The sequence below is a fragment of the Hemibagrus wyckioides genome, linkage group LG18 (genome assembly GCF_019097595.1).
Source record: "Hemibagrus wyckioides isolate EC202008001 linkage group LG18, SWU_Hwy_1.0, whole genome shotgun sequence".
NCBI classification, from domain to species: domain Eukaryota; kingdom Metazoa; phylum Chordata; class Actinopteri; order Siluriformes; family Bagridae; genus Hemibagrus; species Hemibagrus wyckioides.
Window position 1 is genome coordinate 22,327,859 of NC_080727.1, and position 24,642 is coordinate 22,352,500.

The following is a 24,642-nucleotide window of genomic DNA, read 5'->3' on the forward strand; positions in this document are numbered from 1 at the left end:
TTCTGCAGGATATTTTTTTTTCCAGTCAAACCCTGATTGATACCTAAAGGCATCCAGAGATGGACCAGCTCCAGTTGGATTCTGCTTTGTGTGGATTCGGGTATATCAAAGCAACGATGTCGGCCCTATGTGGACTTCGAGGACGACAACAACCTTGGTGTCACCCAAATGAGGATGAGGTTCCCTTTTGAGTCTGGTTCCTCTCAAGCTTTCTTCCTCTTACCATCTAAGGTAAGAGTTTTTTCCTCACCACAGTTGCCTCAGGCTTCCTACTAGGAATGATTTTGTCTAACATCTAGGACTTTTTGCATGTTTGTTTTTTTTGTTTCTTATGTTCTGTAAAGCTGCTTTGAGACGATGTTCATTGATAAAACTGAACTGAAATCGAATTTAAGCTTGCTTTGAAAGTTTCATGATATTAATGTATGGTGTTAAATTGTAAACACACACCTACTGTACATTATGTAACATATATCAGTGCCAGCGTTTACATTTTTGGCAGACACCCTTATCCAGAGTGACTTATATTTTATCACAGTGAGCAACTGAGAGTTAAGGCCTTACTCAGGGGCCCAGCAGTGGCTCGGTATCTTGGTGGACTTGGGATTTGAAGGGACAACCTTCTGATCAGTATTCCAACACCATAACCACTTGGTGCTGGTTTCTGAACGGCAGATCTCCTGGGATTCTGTGGTCAGAAATGTCTTGTTAATGAGAGAGGTCAGAGGAGAATGACCAAACTGGAGGAAGCTTACTGGAATACAAACAACTGAAAAGGTTATAGACTTTTATTTTGAAAACGATGTCGTCACCAAAGCCTGTATTTTGGAAGGATTCCTCCTTCCAGCGTGTCTGTTTCCACGCGTGTTTTCTCGCACGTGTACCGTGATGTGTGTTTCAGTTCAGTCTACACTAGGTGGTAGTAAACAAGAATATCCGCTCTTGTAAAAGTAACAGAAGAAGGAGGAGGAGAAGGAGGAGAAGAAGCACCATCAGGTGCTTGAGAGTCCTCACTTTACCGCAGGGTTACGGAACTGTGTGGTGATATTTAACGCTGGAGGAGAGTAGCATTTAAAAGTCGGGGATTGTTCAGGTGCTCGTCTTAGTGATTTTATAATAAAGTGCCGAAACCTTGGGGGAAAAAAGATGTCTGATGCCAAAAAAACAGCAACAAGTTCTCAGGTAACACCTTTACCTTTATTTTTGAAAGCACGTGCGCGAGCCTTAAACAATTCGGATTTATTTAGGAAGGAAAGTTGATTAAACTGTTTATTAAAGATAAATGAATGAATGCTTAGTGAGTGTGCAGAGAGAGAGAGAGAGAGAGAGAGATAGCCTAACTGATATAGGTGTAAAGGAGTAGACATTTTGGCACGTGACCTCTTAACATCCTGAAGTTGATGCTTTCCAGTAACATCATTCTCCCATTGTCTTGTCTGTCAAACAATCCGCTGGCACTGGAGACTCCTTCCATAAAATTTCAAATCAACATTTCCTTACAGAAAACTTCACCGTGACAACAATTATACAATTTTTCATTAAACAACAGTTTTGTCAGTTTCATCAAGACGCTCAGTAAAACATACGATCTAATTTCATTATAAACCTGCAGAAATTGTACTACTATTCAGGAAGGTTTTATTTAGCTTCTATATAATCGAAAGATTATTATTTTGTGAGGTCATCATCTTGACCTCTGACACAGCTCTGTCTATCTCTGTCTGTGATCTGTTAGTACAGAAATATTAAAGCTATTAGAACAAGCCTGTGATTTGAATTATGGCCGTTTCACTTGTCAGAAATTCTGTTATAGAAAAATAAACCAACACATTCCATCTGCTCATGCAGCGTCAGGGTTTCTTGAGTGATCCAGCTGATGTGTGCAGATGTGAAAGATTATCAGTGCGGTCGTAACGGACACAGTGAACAGGCGGTCTAATCACCAAGGCCAGGGGCCAGGCCCAAGGGTGGAGGCCCACAACACACACACACACACGCACACACACACAACCCCACCCTGATAATGTCACCCTGTAGCTTCCATCACATTCTACTGTTCTTTGTCTGAACAATCACCCAATTTACACCGATGAGGTTTAACATTATGACCACCTGTTTAATATTGTGTTGGCCCACATTTTGCTGCCAAAACAGCCCTGACCCGTCCTGCACTGTGTATTCTGACCCCTTTCTATCAGAACCAGCATTAACTTCTTCAGCAGTTTGAGCAACAGTAGCTCGTCTGTTGGATCGGATCACACGGGCCAGCCTTCTCTCCCCACGTGCATCAATGAGCCTCGGCCGTCCATGACCCTGTCACCGGTTCACCACTGTTCCTTCTTTTGACCACTTTGATAGATACTGACCACTGCAGACCGGGAACACCCCACAAGAGCTGCAGTTTTGGAGATGCTCTGATCCAGTGGTCTAGACATCACAATTTGGCCCTTCATCAAACTCAAATCCTTACACTTGTCCATTTTTTCTGCTTCTAACATCAACTTTGAGGACAAAATGTTGACTTGCTGCCTAATATATCCCACCCACTAACAGGTGCCATGATGAGGAGATCATCAGTCTTATTCACTTCACCTCTCACTGCTCACAGTGTTATGCCTGATCGGTGTACATCAACATCAGTACATTATCGGACCATGGCAAAAGGACCATTTAACCTTTTTTAGGGACAGTGGTGGTTCAAGTGGTTAAGGCTCTGGGTTGTTGATTGGAGGATCAGGGTTCAAGCCCCAGCACCACCAAGCTCCAGTGCTGGGCAATTGAGCAAGGCCCTTAACCCTCTCTGCTCCAGGGGGCACTGTATCATATCTGCCCCTGCGCTCTGACCCTGACTTCCTCAGCTAGGATGTGCGAAGAAAAGAATTCCACTCAGGTTGTCTTCTTCTTTTAACCTGTACGCTTGCATTTCATCCCGCTGATGGAATGGAAATCGACTTATCGGACATTTTCAATAAGTATAAAGAAATAAAGGTTCTGACTGTGAGTCTGTTGGCTTTCAGGGTGTTTTAGACGTGCGTTTTTCTCATGGATAACCTTACACTGGATTTATATTTATATTTAAATCTATGTTTATATATTTTGCAGGATGGAGACGGTAAAGCCGGCAGGGTCATCCGCATCGGGACGAGGAAAAGCCAGGTATGTGTGTCGAATGTGACTGTACCTCTATCTGTCCACATGTGGACCGAGTTTTAGTTAAAACACGGAGCTTTGTGTAATTCATTTGAATTCAATGATTTGGAGGGGTGTCCCAAAACCTTTGGCAATATAAGTGTACTTTATTGTACATTTTGTACCTTGAGGAATGAATGCACTGAATTGCTGTGATGATGCCTAACATGAACATGATCTCTGATCTCACTCTCTCACTGTGTTTTGGACGTAAGCTCGCTCGGATTCAGACAGACAGCGTGGCAGAGAAGCTTACAGACGTGTATCCTGACGTTCACTTTGAAATCGGTAAGAGCTCACCACTCAAGCCTGAAACACTAACACAGTGCCTGTTTAGCTCTGAACTGATGGAGCTTGCTTAAATTCGTCATGAGGTTGTCATCGGTCAGTGTACATATCTGTTCTGTGACTCCGGGTCCTGGTTTAGTCGTCACTGTGGAGTTTAATGATTAAATGAGAGAATGTATATAAATCTTATACTCTGGATTTGTCGTGTTTAATGACATTGCGAACGTCTGTTACAGTGGCCATGTCGACGATAGGAGACAAAATACTCGACACGGCCCTATCGAAGGTAAACCTTTTTCTTTTCCATGGACTTTTTCCAAGTCACTTCTAGACTTCTCCAGAAGTGCCTGAAATTTAAGAAGCAAGCTTTCGTAATACTTCTCGCTGCATGTAATAAAATCAACAACTGGATTTTATGTCTTTCTTTCTGTTTGTCTTTCACTCCCTTTCTATCCTCAAAGTATATAAATGCTCTGAATCCCTGGGGAGGTTTGGAAGATGAGACTACACTGGTGTTCAGCATCGAATTTCGAATGAGACTTGATGAATGGAAAAGGCAGCTGAAGTTATTATACACATAATCATGTAATTGTCCACAATTCATTATTCGATTCCGCAGAATGTAATGTCCATCCAATATTTACTCTCCACTCTTAATGTAATAAGATAAGTCATAATCGTGGCATACGATTGGTCAGAAGGTGTTCATTACAAGTGTATCAGACAATCACAGGTTCATATCTGCATGCTCATGCTGTGTTCATGGTAACAACTGAGTAATAAACAGTATAATAACCATGCTGTTAAGAAAGAACATGGAGTAACTGAGACATCACTGATACACTATATTGCCAAATGTTTTGGGACACCCCTCTAAATCATTAAATTAAGGGGTTGGGCATGGCCCCTTAGTTCCAGTGAAAGGAACTCTTAATGCTTCAGCTTCGTACCAAGACATTTTGGACAATTTCATGCTCTTTGTGGGAACAGTTTGGGGATGACCCTTTCCTGTTCCAACATGACTGCACACTAGTGACCAAAGCAAGGTCCATAAAGACATGGATGTTTGAGTTTGGTGTGGACAGTGCACAGAGTTCTGACCTCAACCCCACAGAATACCTTTGGGATGAATTAGAGTGGAGACTGCGAGCCAGACCTTCTCGTCATCACAACATCAGTGCCTGACCTCACAAATGCGCTTCTAGAGGAATGGTCAAAAATTCCCATAAACCTTGTGGAAAGCCTTTCCAGAAGAGTTGAAGCTGTTATAGCTGCAAAAATCATCTTCTTGATCTAAAATTTACAATCTTTTACTCCATAATCCAGCATTTATTTTACCAGCATAGTGTTTGCCATAATATATATGTAGTTTATACAGGTTTATAGTGTACATTTGTTCATGCTCGTCTTTTAAAATCCAGCAGAAATCTTGATGAATAGCTGTTTTAAGCATCAGTTTAAGAGAAAAGACACAATACGTGAGGAGAAACTGAAATGTCACGTGATCACCATGAACTGAAAGAGAAACACGTTTGCCATTTATTTTCTGTTGATTTTTTTTCCCTAGCATATCATCTCACAGCTTTTCCTTTTTCTCCATCAAAGATAGGTGAAAAGAGTCTCTTCACAAAGGAGTTAGAGAACGCTTTGGAAAAGAAAGAGTGAGTACGCCTCTGATGACCTTTACATCTGCTGGGTCTTCTCTTCAGTACCTTGTACGTAACCAGGTGTTTGATGTGTATGGAGACAAACCGGGTTTTTATTTTTTTTCTCCTTGTGATCCTTGTGTCTTCACAGGGTTGACCTGGTCGTCCACTCTTTGAAAGACTTGCCCACGAGTCTTCCTGTGGGGTTTACTATAGGAGCCGTCCTCAAGTGAGTGGAACAAAAGTGGGCTCTCTGTACTGAGAAAACACAAGTACTGACTTGAAAGAAAGGCTTTTAGATGTTCCTCAAGCCTTTGGTTATTTTCATGAAGTTGGTTTGAGAGGATACAGATGGTCAGACAGCTGTAGGGTTTGTTCATTTATGTTATATATGACAGGATTGACCAGCTCCAGTACTGGAGATTTTTTTTTTTGCTTTCATTTCTAATAAAATATTCATTTAATTTTTTCAATTTCTGTTTTATTTGTATAGCGCTTTTAACAATGGACATTGTCTCAAAGCAGCTTTACATTTATCCCTAATGAGAAGCCTGAGGTGACGGGGGTGAGGAAAAACTCTCTGAGATGATATGAGGAAGAAACCTTAAGAGGAACCAGGTTGAGAGACAGTAAATAATGTAAATGTCCTTTCTACAACAGCAACCAAGAGCTCTTGAGGGACTAATAGCTATATACGCCGATCAGGCATAACATTATGACCACCGAGAGGTGAAGTGAATAAGACTGATGATCTCCTCATCATGGCACCTGTTAGTGGGTGGGATATATTAGGCAGCAAGTCAACATTTTGTCCTCAAAGTTGATGTTAGAAGCAGGAAAAATGGACAAGCGTAAGGATTTGAGTGAGTTTGACCAAAAGGGCCAAATTGTGATGGCTAGACCACTGGATCAGAGCATCTCCAAAACTGCAGCTCTTGTGGGGTGTTCCCGGTCTGCAGTGGTCAGTATCTATCAAAATTGGTCCAAGGAAGGAACAGTGGTGAACCGGTGACAGGGTCATGGGCGGCTGAGACTCACTGATGCACGTGGGGAGTGAAGTCTGGCCCGTGTGATCCGATCCAACAGACGAGCTACTGTTGCTACATATAGTCTTAAATGATGCCTAAAATAATTATTTATTTAATGTATTCTGCATTACTGGGTCAATACAAAAACATTGTGGATTTTGGTTTGATCATGTAAAGGGTTTTTTCAGACTGATATACATATATAATGTATAAACTGTGGTTGCGTCAGTCAGTTTTCGACAGGAAGGAATTAGTGCTGAGTCTGTAATTAACTCAGAAGCTACACTGACCTATTAGTTCCTCAATAGCTCTTGGTTTCTTTTGTAGAAAGGACATTATCACCAGTTACATTACTGTCCAGTGTCACCCAAATGAGGCTTCTAAGGCCTGGTTCTTCTCAAGGGTTCTTCCTCAGGGATAAATTCTCATTAGGTATAAATGTTAGAGATAAATAGTAAATTGAATTGAATTGATGTATAAATGCACATAACTGATGATGACCACATGTTTAATGTAAAATTCTTTTCCTCCGAAGGCGAGAAAACCCCTCTGATGCTGTAGTTCTGCATCCCAAAAATGCCGGAAAATGTCTTGAATCACTACCAAACAAAAGGTATGATGGGTCTTCCAGATACAACAGGTTCCTGCAGAGGTTCTTTATCATCTATGCTCTGTGTTTCAAGGGGTTTTGTTTATTTGTTGAATTTTTGTGGATGTCTTGAATATTCCTCCTTTAGTATCATAGGCACCAGTTCCCTTCGCCGGGCAGCGCAGCTGAAGAAGCGGTTTCCTCACCTGGAGTTTAAGGATATTGTATCTTTCTAATGCATTGTTTTCATTCAGCGGAGTGCTTGCTTGAGAGAGTGTGTGTGTGTGTTTGTGTGTGTGTGTGTGTGTGTGTGTGTTTGTGTATATAAATCAGTACGCTCCTTAACAAGGCATCTTAGAGAGGTAATCTCAACACTCGCCTGAAGAAGCTGGACGAGAACAATGACTTTGCTGCTATTATTCTGGCTGCAGCTGGACTGAAGAGGATGGGCTGGGAAAGAAGAATCAGCCAGGTATCTCTGTGTTTCCTCTCTTCAGAAAGATCAGTGTTCTGTCTTGTGAGAGCAGTTTACTATACACTGATCAGGCATAACATTATGACCACTGAGAGGTGAAGTGAATAAGACTGATGATCTCCTCATCATGGTACCTGTTAGTGGGTGGGATATATTAGGCAGAAAGTGAATATTTTGTCCTCAAAGTTGATGTGTTAGAAGCTCTAAAGTGTTATACAAATTAAATTATATTGAGTGTTTCTTCAGTATTTTTGTGTTTTCCGTGCTGTTGCAGATCCTCGGTCCTGATGATTGCATGTATGCAGTTGGACAGGTGGGTCTCCATCAGGCTAATCGTTCAGTTAATTCCTGTTTATTTAGTTAGAGCATTGACACATTGTTACTATACATTGGATCTGTGTAGTAACATGTCAGTTATAGTGTGTGCTGTGTCTCAGGGAGCTCTGGCTGTGGAGGTGAGGGCTTGTGATGTGGACATCTTGGAGATGGTGTCAGTGCTGCATGATCGGGACACGGTCCTGCGCTGTATCGCTGAGAGAGCTTTCCTCAAGCGCCTGGTAACAATTCTACTGTCGCCTGTGACCTTTCTGCATTATCTCACTCATTCATTCTCTCACACACACACACACACACACACACACACTTCTTGCTTCTTAAGTTCTTCAATGTGTAATGTGTTGCTTCACATTACAGGAAGGAGGATGCAGTGTTCCTGTTGCTGTTCACACAGAAATTAAAGATTCTCAGGTAGAGGAACACACACAAACACACACACACACTAAGCTAAGCTAACCCTAATCCTAACCTAATCATGGACACTAGGCAAATGTCCTTACAAAGTCAAAAGTGTAAATGAATCCTATCCACATCCCCCTTATCCCTGTTCTGAATCATTACCAGTCAGATATTTTTCTCTGTGTGTGTATGAAAGAAACTAAAAACAGCCACAGGAAGTTATTTTTCCTGCTCTTGTGTTTGTGTTTTTCAGTTGTATCTGACGGGAGCGGTGTACAGTTTAGATGGCTCGGACAGCCTGAAGGACACCATGCAGACCAGCATCGAGTCTGAGGATCAGGTTATTTATCCAAATATTACACTGTTCCACATTATCATTATTTCACACTATAGAGAGAAAACGGTACATTGCGTTATACAGAGTAGGTTACGCTTTTATTTAGGTTGTACAGACAGTGATAAACTGCAGAACAGGTATCTGACTGAACTCCATGAGAAGAGCATTTGAATAAAAGACAAAATCATCCCTAGTGAGAAGCTTGAGGCGACTGTGGTGAGGAAAAACTTCCTTAGATGGTATGAGGAAGAAACCTTGAGAGGAAAATTCAAAAGGGAACCTCCTCATTTGCGTGACACCGGAGAGTGTGAGATTATAAATGATTATAAACAACAGAGTGTGAGATTATAAATGATTATAAACAGCAGAGAGTGTAATTATGAATAATTATATAAACACTGGAGAGTGTGATTATGAATGATTATAAACAGCAGAGAGTGTAATTATGAATAATTATAGAAACACTGGAGAGTGTGATTATGAATGATTATAAACAAGAGTGATTATTCATGTCCTTTCATGTCCAAGAGTGATTATTCATGTCCTTTTTACAGTCATACAGTCAGTTGAAGTTGTGTGATGGAAATACAGCATGTGTAGGATGCTATTATGTGTGTTGATTAGGAGGTGGTTGTCCTCCGAATACGAATGATTATAAATGAGCGATTATAAATGATTATGAACAGCTTGGCGGACCTAGGATTCAAACCCGCAACCTTTTAATCAGTAGCCCAACACATTAACCACTATGCCAACACACACCCATTGATCTCCATGAAAAATCAGAATTTGCATAAAGGACAGGGAGCTTGTCTAGTGAACTCACGCATCATTTTTATTTTGCCATCGCCTGGTACAGGAGCAGGAGAAGGTTGATGAGAGAGTGCAGCGTGTGGGAGTCACGGCACTGAAGGTCTCAGGAGCGGCTCAGGACGCAGCCGAGAAGCTCGGTGTCGACCTCGCCAATCTGCTGCTGAGCAAAGGAGCCAAAGAGATTCTGACTGTGGCCAGACAGCTTAATGACGCCCGCTAGATCGGTCTATTCCATCATCCAAGCGTGAATGCCGTGTCAAACACAAACATTCTTTATTATATCTATACACTGGCATGCTGTTAGAGGAAAATAATCAACAACATTGGTTGTGTGAAGCAGAGTTACCGCTAGCTCGCTGAAGTTCTAATTATCGACATCGTTTTTTATTCCTATTATACAACAGCAATTTGACAACACTGAGAAATGTTATATTTATATTTTATATATATATATATATATATATGTGTATATATATGTATATATATATAAAATAACGCTGCATACTTTTCATCCATTTATAGTTATATTGATTATTAAGGAACGCCACACTTACGGTAAAGCTGTTAAATACAGATGTTTCCTCACCCATCCTTTCAGCGTTCCTCTCTCTTGAAACAGCAAAAAAAGCCATTTCTGAAGTTGCCAAGAGACCACAATGTCCTGTGTCGTAATTCTTCAGTTTACAGCTTTACACTTTTACAGACTGTTATGAAGAGCTCTGACACTGGAGACTCCTTCCGTGAATTTAAACTGAACATCTTGACATCTTTTAGATTAGTTTATGTGGAGCGTCTGCCATACAAGGGATTTTTTTTAGCCTATTAGAATGAGGGCATTCATATAAATTATGTGATTTAGATGACTGGACTACTGTCAGAGCTGCTATAATCCAAAACTTAATCACCACCATAATCTACCTACTTGACGTTTTATATATCTGAAAAATGTTAAAAAACATAACCACATATTCGTTCAATGAGAAGACTTTCAAGTAAAGCTGCTTTGTTTAAGTGATAATCAATTACGAGCTGAACATCATGTCTCTGCGTACCTGATGATAACTTCATGTAGATTGAACATTGGCTTATTTTTTACATAATGCTATTAGAAGTTGAAATCTGGGTTCTAAAACATTTCCTGCTATGGTGTGTAAAGTCTTTCCTAGAAGCAGCTGTGTAAATGAAACTGAAATCACTAGGGAACTTTTTTTTTCTCCCTTAGTATTTTTGCTTTCACATATGAAACTCTGGGGAGATGTTAGTTCCTTTTTATGAATGTATTATTACCGCTTAATGCTCATGTGATCATACCTTCTCATATTCTCAACCAAATATTACAATACTATAATATTTTAATGATCTATGTGATCGCTTGCTATTGTTTCATTATTGTATGATTTTTAATTGTTTTATTTGGCAATGTTGTTTTGGCTTATTGTGTTTATTGCTCCATTTATCTTCCAGAGCAGTATTTCTTACCCCACAATAAAAGCATTCTGGTGTTTAATAAAAGTCTGATAAGGAACAACATTATATAGTTATATAGAATAACATGATATTTGAGTGTGCTTAGTGGTTAGTACTGTTGCCTCACAGCAAGAAGGTCCTGGCTTCGAATCCTGGGATCGAACAGACAGGGGCCTTTCTGTGTGGAGTTTGCATGTTCTAACCATGCTCCAGGTACTCCAGTACTCCAAAAACATGTACATTAGGTTGATTGGTAATTCTAAATTGCCCATAGGAGTGAGTATGTGTGTGTGTGTGTGTGGTTGTCTGTCTATATGTGTGGCCCTGTGATGGACTGGTGACCTGTCCAGGGTGTACCCCTGCCTTTCACCCAATGTGTGCTGGGATAGGCTCCAGCAGATCCCCGTGACCCTAATTAGGAATAAAGCGGGTATAGAAAATGGATGGATGGATATTTGAGTTTCACATTAATACCTTGTTTCTGACAATATGATTGTAATGTATAATCTTATGATTACTATTATGATTAGTTTGAGAACTATCTTTGTACAGAACACACACACTAAAACACTATGTCTTTCGTATACAAGTCTGAAAATGTACACACTATATTAAAGAATCCTACAGTTTTCCATGTTCACTTTAATGTCCTGTTTTTACACAAACCACAAGTCACAAAGATTGCTGGGGGATTTGTGTTATCGTCTACTCAGCCTACGCCATGTAGTATCCGACCTTTGACCTGTTTTAGTAGTGTTTTACAGCCCACCTCTTTGCTCCTCATACACCATGAGGAGGGAAAAAGCCTAGACAGCACAGCAGGTTGATTTGTTTTGAAACTAAACACTGAAGCATTATACACTATATAGCTAAAAGTTTGGAGCCTGCCTTTACATGCACATGAATGTAATATGGAGTTGTCCCACCCTTTGCAGCTATAACAGCTTCAACTCTTCTGGGAAGGCTTTCCACAAGGTTTAGGAGTGTGTTAATGGACATTTTTGACCATTCCTCTCTAGAAGCACGGTCATTTTTGAGGTCAGGCACCACTGTTGTGATGACGAGAAGGCCTGGCTCACGGTGTTCTATGGTGTTGAAGTCAGGACTCTGTGCAGGCCAGTCAAGTTCCACACCAAACTCACTCATCCATGTCTTTATGGACCTTGCTTTGGTCACTGGTGTGCAGTCATGTTGGAACAGGAAGGGGTCATCCCCAAACTGTTCCCACAAAGAGCATGAAATTGTCCAAAATGTCTTGGTATGAAGCTGAAGCATTAAGAGTTCCTTTCACTGGAACTAAGGGGCCGAGTCCAACCCTGCCCAATAAAACTCCCGAATCATTTTGGAGGGGGTGTCCCAAAACTTTTGCCAAATTAGTGTATCTAGTATAAAATTAAACTTAACTGAAATTAAATGCTTTTGAAAGTTACGTTACATAAATCTTGTCCCAAAAAACCCTCATCACTATCATTTATAGTTGTGTTCCACACGACAAGCCGGATGACTTTCCAAAGATTTGCTTTTTCCATCTCCAAATTCTTGCAATATTTCGTCTATGAACGTGATAGGCTTAAATCCCGCCCACTTCGCCATGTTTGCGTATTCTATTGGATCCTGGCATGTCAGTTATCGTGCAAGAAGATCTCTGATTGGCTGTAACCGGTCTCCGGGTTGATTCAACGGGCGTTGCGAAAAACCCCGCACACGGTCGGAGGGATTTCCTGTGCTGTTTGCTGAGCTGCAAGAAAATCGCCAATCGTCTCGGTGTCTGGGTTTTTTGTTTTTTTGCTGATTTCATGTCTTAGTAAAGAAACATTTACTGCGCGTGTCCTAGACTACACCCAGAAGTAGCTAGCTAGCCAGTAATAATGACGTCCGAAGCCACTGTGGCCGATACTCGCCGGTTAAACTCCAAGCCGCAGGACCTGACGGACGCTTACGGACCTCCGAGTAATTTTCTGGAAATAGACGTCTACGATCCTCAAACTATCGGAGTCGGGCGGAATCGGTTCACCACTTACGAAGTCCGGATGCGGGTAGGTGCGGGAATGGGTCTGAAGCTGGGTTTTGTTTTGGGTTAAACGGCAGCAAGTTGGTTAGCAGACCGAGAGAGAGAGAGAGAGAGTCTGGAATTCGGTTCGGCCTAAACTGCTATAGCTAGCTATATAGCTACAGGGTTAGCTTCTGCCTAAGGACGTGAAACAGTTATAATGTTATTGAAAAAACACCATTTTTTCTCTATTAATTCTAATTCAGTTGTAAATTTAGTTGCAATTCAGTACAGTTTGTTTCATTTTATTTATTTATTTTTTTAAGCTTAGCAGTTCGCTAAGCGCTGTTGCTTTCTGACAGACCGTTAGCTGCTTAGCGTTAGCTTTAGCGCCGTAACCCGAGTCTGATTAATTCATTAAAACTGGAAGGCTCTCGTGACCACGAAACAGCGACGAGCACGAGGAGAGAAAACACAAACAAAAACATCACAAACAATTAGTTTATCTTTAAAAAAATGATTTATTTATGTTTATAGATATTTACAAAAAAAAAACACATTTTACGTACATGTTTATGTTAAAAAAATATAAGCGAGAAAGTATACAAAGCGGCTGTGTACATATTTTATACAAAAAATTTAAAAAAAAAATTCTATGTAAGCACTTAGAGAGAAAAAATAAAATGGAATGCTTTTTAAAAGAAAAATATTTTTTAAAGTGAAATGCGAAATTTAAAAAAATACAAATTTTTACAAAAAAAGGTTAAAAATTAAATTGAATAGAATTTTTCAGTGAGAAAGAAATGCATCTCTTTTCATATATATATTTTATATTCTCATATGTGTGTATATATATATATATAGTGTGTGTGTACATAATTTCCCAACCTGGTGTAGCTCTAACATTTTATTTACTGAAAATATTAAAAAATATGAAAATATTTTTAAAAAAAGGTAATAATGAATGGGAGTGTGTTCTGTAACAACTCCTTAAAAATTTGTTATCTACATCTCACACTCAGAAGAGAGTGATCTTGGAACTTTTAATTGTTTAATTGTTTTAATTGTTTACCTGAAACACTAATCATTTATTTTCAAAATTTAGCAAAGATTGAGCGGTTTTTTTTTTTTTTTTTTGAAGGGAATATGCAGACTTGTGCATACAGCTGTAAATATTTTAGACATTTCTTTAAATGTAAACTCATTCATATATCCGATTGTCCCATTTGGTTTTTTTTATGATTAATGATGTTACCGTAAAGTTACTTAACGAACGGCGCGATTTTTAGAGGCAGCTTTACACTTACACTATATTGTCAAAAGTTTTGGGACACCCCTCCAAACCATTGAATTCAGGGGTTGGACTCGGTCCCTTAGTTCCAGTGAAAGGGACTCTTAATGCTTCAGCTTCATACCAGGACATTTTGGACAATTTCATGCTCTTTTCATGCGCTTTCCTCTAGAAGCGCATTTGTGAGGTCAGGCACTGATGTTGTGATATCGAGAAGGTCTGGCTCTCAGTCTCCGCTCTAATTCATCCCAGAGGTGTTCTATGGGGTTGAGCCCAATTCCTGAAACAACACCTGAACTCAGTGATTTGGAGAAGTGTCCCAAAACTTTTGGCAATATAGTGTATTTCTGTGTATGAAAACGTCATAACTAGAACAATGACTGAAATGGTTGAATATGTCGGTTTTATCTTGATAAAAATACAGCGTCACTAGATTTCTCTACTCCTTTTTGGAGACGTTGTGTGTTCATTATGTATGAATTATTATCATGTAGTCAGTTGATGAAGCTGTGAGCATCGAGCTGAAGACTTTTCTTTCCTCACCAAAGCTTAACAGTGCACTAGACCTGATGCACAAAGCTTTACTCACAATTTCATATGTTAATAATTTGCAGACAATTAGGTCAAGGACAAATATGGTTTAATGGCTCATATGAAAGACAGTCAGAGCTTTAATTATTTGCAGTTTATCTGTAAGTGCTGTTTTAAGTAGTGTACTAGGTTTGAATGTTAAAATGTTATTGTGGTTATCATCTGAAGTGTTTTACTAGCAGAGGTGTGAATTCTTTACACCCCTCCATTTTCCCATCAGCCAGCTCGTCATCACCTAAACATGGAGTTACAGTACTCTACCCACAGAAACCCAACTTATCTTATTTTATCGCTACAAGTCTGTTATAATTTGTTGGTTAATTCCCAAAAAGTCAAGTATACTGTTAGAAAGGGTTAACAAAGCTAACGTATCGTTATTAAATTCAACCTTGAGATAAATCCAGGCTTTGACCAAAGTGATAATCTATAAACATTTTGTGTTTTCTGTAAACAGACCAACCTCCCCATTTTCAAGTTGAAAGAATCTTGTGTACGAAGAAGGTACAGCGACTTTGAGTGGCTGAAAAATGAGCTGGAAAGAGACAGTAAGGTAAGATCCTAAAGAAACAGAAATACAAACGATGGCATGTATGATTCTTAAAATGTTGCTCATCTGCTTTCATTCATTTAGAAGTACTAAAGCAGAGATGTGGCTAGTAACGTAAGGGAGCTGAGTCACTTAAATACATCACTAAATCAGAATTTTGCTCTTCTGTTGGTGATGCACTTGGTTATATTACTGTTTAGCACCATAAATGTATCTAGAGGGTTTGAGCCTAAGTGTGTATTTAGTCGTCCTAGTTTTTGTGAGTCTCTTAATTAGGGTTATTGTAAGACCATCAAGATGTATTATCTGCTAGCAGTGTGAAAAGGAAGAGCTCACGCTGGAAATGAGCTTGAAGTTAAAAGTATGTCCACAGTGTTTTGAATAAACAAAAAATGGTACTGACAACCAACGACTAACACGCACAGTTGCACATAGTTGCTGATGGGTGGTTTGGTTTTGTTTCACCGCCTGCCCCCCCCCCTTCCTGCGTTTTGGTTTGAATCGAAACACGCATGTGTCACTGTCTTGTAGATTGTTGTGCCTCCTCTGCCCGGGAAAGCACTGAAGAGACAGCTCCCTTTCCGTGGAGATGAGGGAATATTTGAGGAGTCGTTCATTGAAGAGAGGAGAGTCGGACTTGAACAGTTCATCAACAGGTTAGTTGTGGAGACGACCCTTAACCAACGTCATAAAAAGATTAATAATGAAGTGTTGAAGATAACAAATAACACTGAAATCGGAAAAACAGTTATCTCAATATCATAGATACACTATATTACCAAAAGTTTTGGGACACACCTCATTGAATTCAGGGGTTGGGCTCGGCCCCTTAGTTCAAGTGAAAGGAACTCTTAATGCTTCAGCCTCATACCAAGACATTTTGGACAATTTCATGCTCTTTGTGGGAACAGTTTGGGGATGACCCCTTCCTGACCAAAGCAAGGTCCTGCACAGAGTCCTGACCTCAATCCCATAGAACACCTTTGGGAGGAATTAGAGCGGAGACTGTGAGCCAGGCCTTCTTGTCCAGCTTCAGTGCCTGACCTCACAAATGCACCTCTAGAGGAATGGTCAAAAATTCCCATAAACACACTCCTAAACCTTGTGGAAAGCCTTTCCAGAAGAGTTGAAGCTGTTATAACTGCAAATGTGCATGTAAAGGCAGACGTTTTGGCCTGGCTCACAGTCTCCGCTCTAATTCATCCCAAAGGTGTTCTATGGGGTTGAGGTCAGGACTCTGTGCAGGCCAGTCAAGTTCCTCCACACCAATCTCACTCATCCATGTCTTTATGGACCTTGCTTTGTGCACTGGTGTGCAGTCATGTTGGAACAGGAAGGGGTCATCCCCAAACTGTTCCCACAATGTGTTGGGGGAGAAATATCCAAAATGTCTTGGTATGAAGCTGAAGCATTAAGAGTTCCTTTCACTGGAACTAAGGGGCCGAGCCCAACCCCTGAAAAACAACACCTGAACTAATATAAATATATTTTTTGTGGAGAGTATTGTAGTTCCTGTGCAATCTTAAAGGCACTTAACATTGTAAATGTTTGGGATACTGAAGGTGTGTCATTAAATAAGCATTTATAAATGCTGGATACAAAAAATGTATATAGCCCTAACTATTTTTACTTACAGCTAAAGTTTTTATTCAGATTCCCATTGCTCATTGAAAGCTTAATATGGAGTTTTGTAGTGTAGTGTAGTCTTCAATGTGCCTGAAAGCATGCAGAATCTGTGCACATATCACATCTGGATTAATCGTTAGATTTAAACAAGCTTTATTCTAATTTCATTAAACTATCATAAAATAGTTAATTAACTATTTGGCATTGTTAGTTTTCTCAGTGAAGCACAGCAAGATCAGACGAAGTGTTTTTGTATTAGTCTGTGAGATGTATCATAGATGACCACATGCAAGTGATAAGTTATGCAACTGGGTTTAGTAGATAAAATACTTATAAAACACTAAAATAGTGTATAAAATGTAATGGCTTCTAGTGAGACACAGTTTTGCTCACACTCAGGCATGTTGTAATTTCCAGTGGTTTAGGATACAGTTGAGGGAAGAGCTAACTCTGACATCACCTTGAACAAATACTGTGCATTTCATATAAAAATATAATTAAGAAATATTTAAATTCACCACAGAAGTTAGATCTAAGGTTGCCATTTGGCCAAAATGTCCCCCCTCCCCATTTCTGTCTTTTTCAGAATTGCCGGTCACCCCTTGGCTCAGAACGAGCGCTGTCTTCACATGTTCCTGCAGGAGGAGAGCATCGACCGCAACTACATCCCTGGAAAAGTACGGCAGTAGGGCTTTACAAAAGCGGGACTCGGGGCGGGGTTCTTCTTTCTCCTGTTCTCAACTTCTGTTCCTACTCATCTGCAAAAAAACATTGCAGAGTAACGTTGATTTTTTGCACCAAGTAAAGCTAGATGCATCATAAAACAATGCAGGAGTTGACTCTATTGGCCAGATGATGTTTTGTACACGTGTCTGAGACTTTACACACACGGTGTATTTGTTTTACATCTATACAATGTACTTCTTAGAGTGTGTGTGTGTGAGCGTGTAATATATGATCATACCTGAACGCTGTAGCACTAAACAAAGATGGTTGGCTCATGTCTTTGTCCTCTCAGGCAGATGTTCCGGTCAGTACTAGGAGGATGGAGAGTGCGTTCCAGTAGAAATTTATAAGTGCTTACTTTTACTATGGAGAACACTTAGGAATAGAAATCCGTGATTATGTATGGCATGTGTGACACGTGGTAACCGCATCTAAAATATCAGAAGTATTGCAGTCACTGATCAAAATATTTAAGGTCTTAGCCTTCTGCACTGATAAGGTAAAAGTGTTCTGTGTATGCAGCTTGGTCAGAGAACATTATTTACAAAAAAAATACAAGAACTAAACTGATGTACCCTAAAAAACTAAACTGGGTGATGTACCCGTTGTGATGTGGTATCAGACGACAGCTGCTTGAATTATGTGAAGGCGGTGATGCTGTAGTTAGAGAGTCAAACATCGCTTCATAGAGGACAAAAGTATTTGCCAACTTTGTAAAAGTTGTCCTGCCAAAGTCGAGTCATTTCCCTCAGAATGACTATATTTGTTCTCTTCCTGTGTTAATAAGCCTGTGCCTGTGACGTTTGTCTGTAAATAAAGTATAACGAAATAGTCAGTGCTGTTGGGTGGAGATTTACTGAAAAGAGAAACCATTTACCCTTACCCTGTTTATTCTCTCTTCTATTTTAGGTATGAATGAAGTAAGTTTTTTGGGGTTTCTATCTTCACTTTTTTGAAAATCATACTGTCGTAAAATTATTGTTGGGGAAACCCAATGTCTGCATGGAACCTAATTATGTTCTAATGCTAAGAAACGCATACTCATCACCCATACTGACCTGCAGGCGCTGTAATTCCTGTCCTCCATTCTTGCTTTGCTAATTATTTCTGCTTGTCACTCATACCGGTCAATATCGGCTAGTTAAAAATGATCAGGAGTTGGTTGGTTTGTTTTTTCTTCTTCTTCTTCTTATTATTATTATTATTATTTTGCAAGTTGCATGTCTTGATTGCATGACCATTACATCAGGTAAGTTTTTATTTCTATATATTTTTAAACAGCAGATGGGTTATGCTTGGCTTATATTATTTTTAACTTGTCATTTACAGCACCATGATCGCCCGCTCTGCATTAACCTGAATGATCTTAATCGTTCAAACTAATACCATGGGATATGTATATATTGATGAATGTCTTATTCCACAAAGTAAATAAACCTTTGCTTAGTCCGTGTCAGTCTGACCCCAAGGTCTTAACTCTCTTAAGTAGCATTTCTTTATTTATTTATTACTGTTATGAGAACATGTATTCCTTCAGGTGTCATGTCATTATGGTCTTTTTCTTCCCCCTCACTTGTATTCTCAGATGCTACAGTAAGACTAAGGCGCCTCCTCCGCTCAGAAGACTGCCTCATCTCTGTGCTTATATTTGCCTAGCACGCTTACTCAGGTGCTCTAAAAACAAAACACTGAACCCCAATTCAAAAAGAAAAAACAGTCGGTAATTGTTTTGCTGTCCAGGCTTTAATTTCTTTTCTTCTTCTTCTTTTTTTTTTTTTTAAATAATCTTAGTGAAGCCCAGCTATAATGACTTGAATAGAGTATCTGCACGAGTATCTCACATTGCATGAATGATTCGTTTGTGCCAGATTCATGTCACTTTACAGTAAGGAACATTCTCTAACAAGTAGCCACGCCCCTGGAGTCTCTGTCTTTGCCCGAGTCCTAAACACGAACCTAAGCATCCAGCCTCATTTGCCACATGATTCAGAATGATCAATAAAATGTAGCAAGGCAGACGTGAGGAGCAAAATTGGGACCACGCATCGTTCCTGTTCGACATTCCATGGTTCATTTATGTACCTTCCGATCTATTACATACGTGTTTTTTTTTTCTTTATATATATATATATATCGAAGAGTAGAGTGTTAGAGCATTGTGTGTTTTCTTGGCTTCTCTGTGTGTTGGTGTTAGATCATGGCGCTTGGGACTATACACCTTCAATCACAATGAAAATCACTGCGGCTCCCCCATCCCTCTGCCGTGCTTTATCGAGATTATTTTTTGTTTTGTTTTTTTTTAAATAAATTTATAATATTGCTGATTCCAATCTATATACATTTATCGTGTACAAGTGTAGTATTTCTTCATTTTTCATGAATTGTCCTGTCATTCCTGCCCCTTGAATTAAAATCCCTCTGCCTGCTTTACTCCAAATAGATAAAGTTGTATCTTATTTGTTTTGTGGTGTTCACTTTATAACAGCGTGTCCTGCTGCACTGGCCAGCGTGATTCCTGCCCCAGTGGACCTCCAGCTAGCACATACTGTACTTCCCTGAGTGCTTCAATAATATCCCTATGGAGCTAAACTGGGCCTTGAGCGCTCTATCCCCTGTTTTGTACATCATCTAAGAGGATGGGCAAATTAATAGACCATCAACTTGTATCAGTAAAAAATGTATGGAGATGTGAATGTTACATGGCTATACACCAATCAGGCATAACATTATGGCCACCTGCCTAATATTGTGTCTGTCCCGCTTTTTCTGCTAAAACAGCCCTGACCCTGTCGAGGCACGGACTCCACTAGATCCCCGAAGGTGTGCTTTGGCACCAAGATGGTAGCACCACATCCTTTAAGTCCCGTAAGTTGTGAGGTGGAGTCTCTATTTGCCTCCATAGTAACTTAGAGGACTTAAAGGATACTTTTAATAGATACTGACGACTGCAGACCGGGGACACCCCACAAGAGCTGTAGTTTTGGAGATGCTCTGATCCAGTGGTCTAGCCATCACAATTTGGTTCTTTTGGTCAAACTCACTCAAATCCTTGTCCATTTTTCCTGCTTCTAACATCAACTTTGAGGACAAAATGTTGACTTGCTGCCTAATATATCCCACCCACTAACAGGTGCCATGATGAGATCATCAGTCTTATTCACTTCACCGGTCAGTGGTCATAATGTTATGGCTTATCTGTGTACATTTACAGTATAAAGGTTGATGATTCTGGTAACAATTGCATTTTTGACATTTATTAATCATTCATAGTTATATATAGTTGTGGAACATCTGCAAGACAAGTTAGTGCTTTCGTCACTTGTGTTATAGCAGCTATTAACAGTTGTTCACTGACCAGCTTCATTCCATAAATGTCAACTAAACATGTCCTTACAGAAAACTTAAAACTCTTAAGTTGGTGAGAAGCTGATGACCATTTTGTTGTTGTTTTTGTTTATGAACACATCATGATTTTTAATTTATAGTTACATGTACTCTTGTGAAACATCCACAAGACAAGGAAGTTCCTGTTATCATTTATGTTGTAGCAGCTGTTAGGGTTGATCCTCGACAGCATGTTTTCGGTTTCTCTCCAATTTATTCATGTTACTGAGAAAATAGAAAGCATAAAATCCTTCCCTAAACGTTCCCAAAAGACTCTCCTTACAGAAAGATTCAGCATATGATTATACATTTTTGTTAGTTATTTATACATCTTTGTTAAATTATTATTAACCGTAGCTCATATAGCTTACATAGATCATCCACCATACAAGTTCCTGTGAATTATCTGTTACTGTAGAAAATAACTGAATAGTCTTTAATACAATCCTGTGATGTGAATTAGAGTCAGAACTGCTTTCAGAGCTTCTGGTGTAGAAAATAAATTAACTCCCTACTTCTGACCAATCAGATTCAAAAATTCAGAAGCACAGCAATGCAAGTCATAGAATGGTACTGTATACTGTAGGCTACTAGGTGGAACTGACTGTGACTGCTAATATACACCGATCAGGCATAACATTATGACCACTGCCAGGTGACGTGACTAAGACTGATGATCTCCTCGGCACCTGTTAGTGGGTGGGATATATTAGGCAGCAAGTCAACATTTTGTCCTCAAAGTTGATGTTAGAAGCAGGAAAAATGGACAAGCGTAAGGATTTGAGCGAGTTTGACCAAAAGAACCAAATTGTGATGGCTAGACCACTGGATCAGAGCATCTCCAAAACTGCAGCTCAGTAGGGTGTTTCCGGTCTGCAGTGGTCAGTATCTATCAAAAGTATCTGGATCTGCTGGTGATCCAGATACCTCAGCACACTTTCAGGGATCTAGTGGAGTCCATCATGCCTTGACGGGTCAGTGCTGTATTGGCAGCACAAGGGGGACCGACACAATATAAGGCAGATAATATAAGACATTTAAGGCAGTGGTCATAATGTTATGCCTGATCGGTGTATACACTATATGGTTACATATTTACTTAATAACGACATGGTGTAGGTATATATAATAAAATGGAAACTCGATCATGACTTTGAAAACACATATTTGGCTCATTAGGGAAATGTGCTCATGGATGATCATTTTTCAGAGCTGCAATTTTCACTATGACCGCCAGATGGCAGTGTTTATAAGATTTAATTTGCTGCACCGCGTATGATGCAACTTGAGCATAAAATTGCAGTCTAACGCAGAAGAATTATACTACATTATAATACATATATACTTTTTTCATTAGAAAACACTACGCCAAAACACTAAAATACGTTTTTTAGTTGTTTTGTTCTAATTTCTCATGCAATGCAATTTCTTACAGGCTCTAAAACATAAATCTCTATAAAACTAATAATAAAAAAGGCCTTTGTTATTATGATTTATACTAACAATGTAAAGACTTAGTTCAGTGTTCATGTAAGTCCACACATTTCTCTCCTTTCCACTAAACGGTGATTATTTTTACACTTTCAGTCACAGCCTTCACTTCGTTCTCTCTCACTTACTCACAGGGTTAAGTTTGTGCATAATGCATGACTGACACATTAAGCCATGGAGTGGAAGTTATATCTGTAATCTGTTTGAGGTTTATACATACTGACACATCATTTCCAAAGTCAAAGGCCATGTCATTTTTTCCTGACCACAATTATTTGCCTGTCTCCATCCAAACCCAGACGAAGGGGCCAATACTGTGGGACAAAACTGAGATTTTAAGGTCTTTTGTTCACAATGCACAAGCTCACAGGTTGGGGACATAGACTGAGATTAAAGAAGGAGCGGATTTCGATATATAGGCTTCAGTCTGTTCAAAAGAAATGACAAGAAAACCACTTCTTGGAACATCTCACAGACTTCACACAAGGCCACCGAGTTCACAGTTCCATCATTAGTGTTTATTGTATTAAGCTTGACCCGCAACACAGGAGTAGACACCATGGTCCACCATCCTGGGTCAGCCCATTAAGAAGTTTCCAATAGTAGTTTCCAATTCTTTTCTTTTGTTGGAGTGCTGCCCAGCATGCATTTATCCATACAAACTCAGACAAAATATGCTTTTGTAGTCCCCAAAATACCCCAAAGCAAACAGGAAAATGTGTGTATTTTCACACACACAAGAGCAAAAAGCTGGAACAAACATGCGTTCAAAGATTTCACAATATAAATAATTTCGCATTATTCTCACGCTTAAATATAATGCACAACAGAACTGTACACAATACGTTAGGTATCATGTATAATAGGCATGTGAACCATGTAACTGTTGGTTGCTGTACGTTGTGCAGAGAAAATAAAATCCATCCATCCATTGTCTATACCTGCTTTATTCCTAATTAGGGTCACTGGGGTCTGCTGGAGCCTATCCCAGCACACACTGGTTGAAAGGCAGGGGTACACCCTGGACAGGTCACCAATCCATCACAGGGCCACATATAGACAGACAACCACAATTTAGAATTACCAATCAACCTAATGTACATGTTTTTGGACTGTGGGAGGAAGCCGGAGTAAACCCACACAGGCACGGGGAGAACATGCTCCACACAGAAAGGCCCCGCCTGTTTGAAACTGGGAACATCTTGCTGTGAGGCAACAGTGCTAACCACAAAATGCTGAACTTGTTTTATCCGGTAGGGCAACACTGATGCATTTCCAGTAACAATCTGAACTCACGCCCCAAATGGAAAGTCACAAACTCAAGACTTCAGTTTAACTATTAAAAAAACAAAGATGAAAATATTGTGACATTTACATTTGGCAATGGTGCACCATCTACTGCGACTCTCTCTTTATCTATTATTGCGAAATACCACTGTATTTTTGGCTGCATTTATTCCCCGAACCCTTTTGTATGTCATCAGAGCAATTATCATCCATCCATCCATTTTCTATACCCACTTTATTCCTAATTAGGGTCAGGGGGATCTGCTGGAGCCTATCCCAGTGCACATTGGGTGAAAGGCAGGGGTACACCCTGGACAGGTCACCAGTCCATCACAGGGCCACACATATAGACAGACAACCACACACACACACATACTCACTCCTATGGGCAATTTAGAATTACCAATCAACCTAATGTACATGTTTTTGGACTGTGGGAGAAAACCGGAGAACCCGGAGTAAACCCATACAGGGAGAACATGCAATTTCTACACATCCCACTCCCAAGCTCCCAGTGTTCTGAGTTTCCAACTCACTGATGCTGTGGATGGATCTGTGTGGACAGCCTGTGACCCAGGAGACAGCCGTGGACAGAGCCACTTGGGGACTTTCACACTGTCACGGATCTGTCAGCTTGCAACAGCAAAGGAATTAGTGCCTATAATGAACTCTGAAACTACACTGACCTCATGGGCCCTTGTGGTAGAAAGGACATTATTTAGTTACATTTACATTATTTACTGTCCAGTGTCACCCAAATAAGGATGAGGGAGTTTTTCCTCACCACCGTCGCAGCAGGCTTTGCTCATTAGGGATAAAATAAAATTTTACTATAGAAAACACTTCCGTGATTATGTACTGCATGTGTGACAAGTATCGCAGTCACTGATCAAAACTCACCGCTGGTTAAAGCTCTGAGTCTGAAGACTCCGTCCTTAAATGTTCAAAAGAATCTCCTTACAGAAAGATTCAGCATGTCTATGATTATACATTTTTCTTTGTTAAATAACACGTTTAAATCTGATTATTATTAACCTTAGCTCATATAGCTTATATACATCATCCAAGTTCCTGTAAATTATCTGTTACTGTGGAAAATAACTGAATAGACTTTAGTACAATCCTGTGATGTGAATTAGGAA

The 24,642-nt window shown here is 39.8% G+C and overlaps 2 protein-coding genes across 4 annotated transcripts; both read left to right on the top strand.

Annotated features, from left to right (window-relative positions):
• Nucleotides 1-867: 867 nt before the first annotated feature.
• Nucleotides 868-11,196, top strand: LOC131369545 (porphobilinogen deaminase-like). The gene is made up of 14 exons (XM_058416306.1): nucleotides 868-1,182; nucleotides 3,103-3,156; nucleotides 3,405-3,477; nucleotides 3,714-3,763; nucleotides 5,083-5,138; nucleotides 5,275-5,352; nucleotides 6,687-6,764; nucleotides 6,889-6,964; nucleotides 7,099-7,212; nucleotides 7,490-7,528; nucleotides 7,653-7,772; nucleotides 7,909-7,962; nucleotides 8,204-8,290; nucleotides 9,147-11,196. The coding sequence occupies exons 1-14, from the start codon at nucleotides 1,147-1,149 to the stop codon at nucleotides 9,318-9,320; spliced, it is 1,089 nt and encodes a 362-aa protein (XP_058272289.1). The 5' UTR covers nucleotides 868-1,146; the 3' UTR covers nucleotides 9,321-11,196.
• A 1,056-nt stretch (nucleotides 11,197-12,252) lies between these two features.
• Nucleotides 12,253-19,678, top strand: snx12 (sorting nexin 12). Of its 3 annotated transcripts, XM_058415787.1 has the most exons (6): nucleotides 12,253-12,603; nucleotides 14,894-14,989; nucleotides 15,518-15,642; nucleotides 17,199-17,289; nucleotides 18,248-18,258; nucleotides 18,924-19,678. In XM_058415787.1, the coding sequence occupies exons 1-5, from the start codon at nucleotides 12,436-12,438 to the stop codon at nucleotides 18,251-18,253; spliced, it is 486 nt and encodes a 161-aa protein (XP_058271770.1). In that variant the 5' UTR covers nucleotides 12,253-12,435; the 3' UTR covers nucleotides 18,254-18,258; nucleotides 18,924-19,678. The 3 variants fall into 3 exon arrangements, with proteins under 3 accessions (XP_058271770.1, XP_058271771.1, XP_058271769.1); XM_058415788.1 differs by lacking the exon at nucleotides 18,248-18,258 and having other exon boundaries at nucleotides 17,199-17,297; nucleotides 18,937-19,678; XM_058415786.1 differs by lacking the exon at nucleotides 18,248-18,258.
• Nucleotides 19,679-24,642: the final 4,964 nt, after the last annotated feature.

Excerpts from the sequence above, each read along its gene's own strand:
- LOC131369545 (XM_058416306.1), top strand. The coding sequence starts at position 1,147 with ATGTCTGATGCCAAAAAAACAGCAACAAGTTCTCAG. Across the intron at positions 3,157-3,404 it reads TCGGGACGAGGAAAAGCCAG|CTCGCTCGGATTCAGACAGA; the intron begins GTATGTGTGTCG and ends TTTGGACGTAAG. Across the intron at positions 7,963-8,203 it reads CAGAAATTAAAGATTCTCAG|TTGTATCTGACGGGAGCGGT; the intron begins GTAGAGGAACAC and ends TGTGTTTTTCAG.
- snx12 (XM_058415788.1), top strand. The coding sequence starts at position 12,436 with ATGACGTCCGAAGCCACTGTGGCCGATACTCGCCGGTTAAACTCCAAG. Across the intron at positions 12,604-14,893 it reads CTTACGAAGTCCGGATGCGG|ACCAACCTCCCCATTTTCAA; the intron begins GTAGGTGCGGGA and ends TTCTGTAAACAG. Across the intron at positions 17,298-18,936 it reads ATCCCTGGAAAAGTACGGCA|ACTAAGGCGCCTCCTCCGCT; the intron begins GTAGGGCTTTAC and ends TGCTACAGTAAG.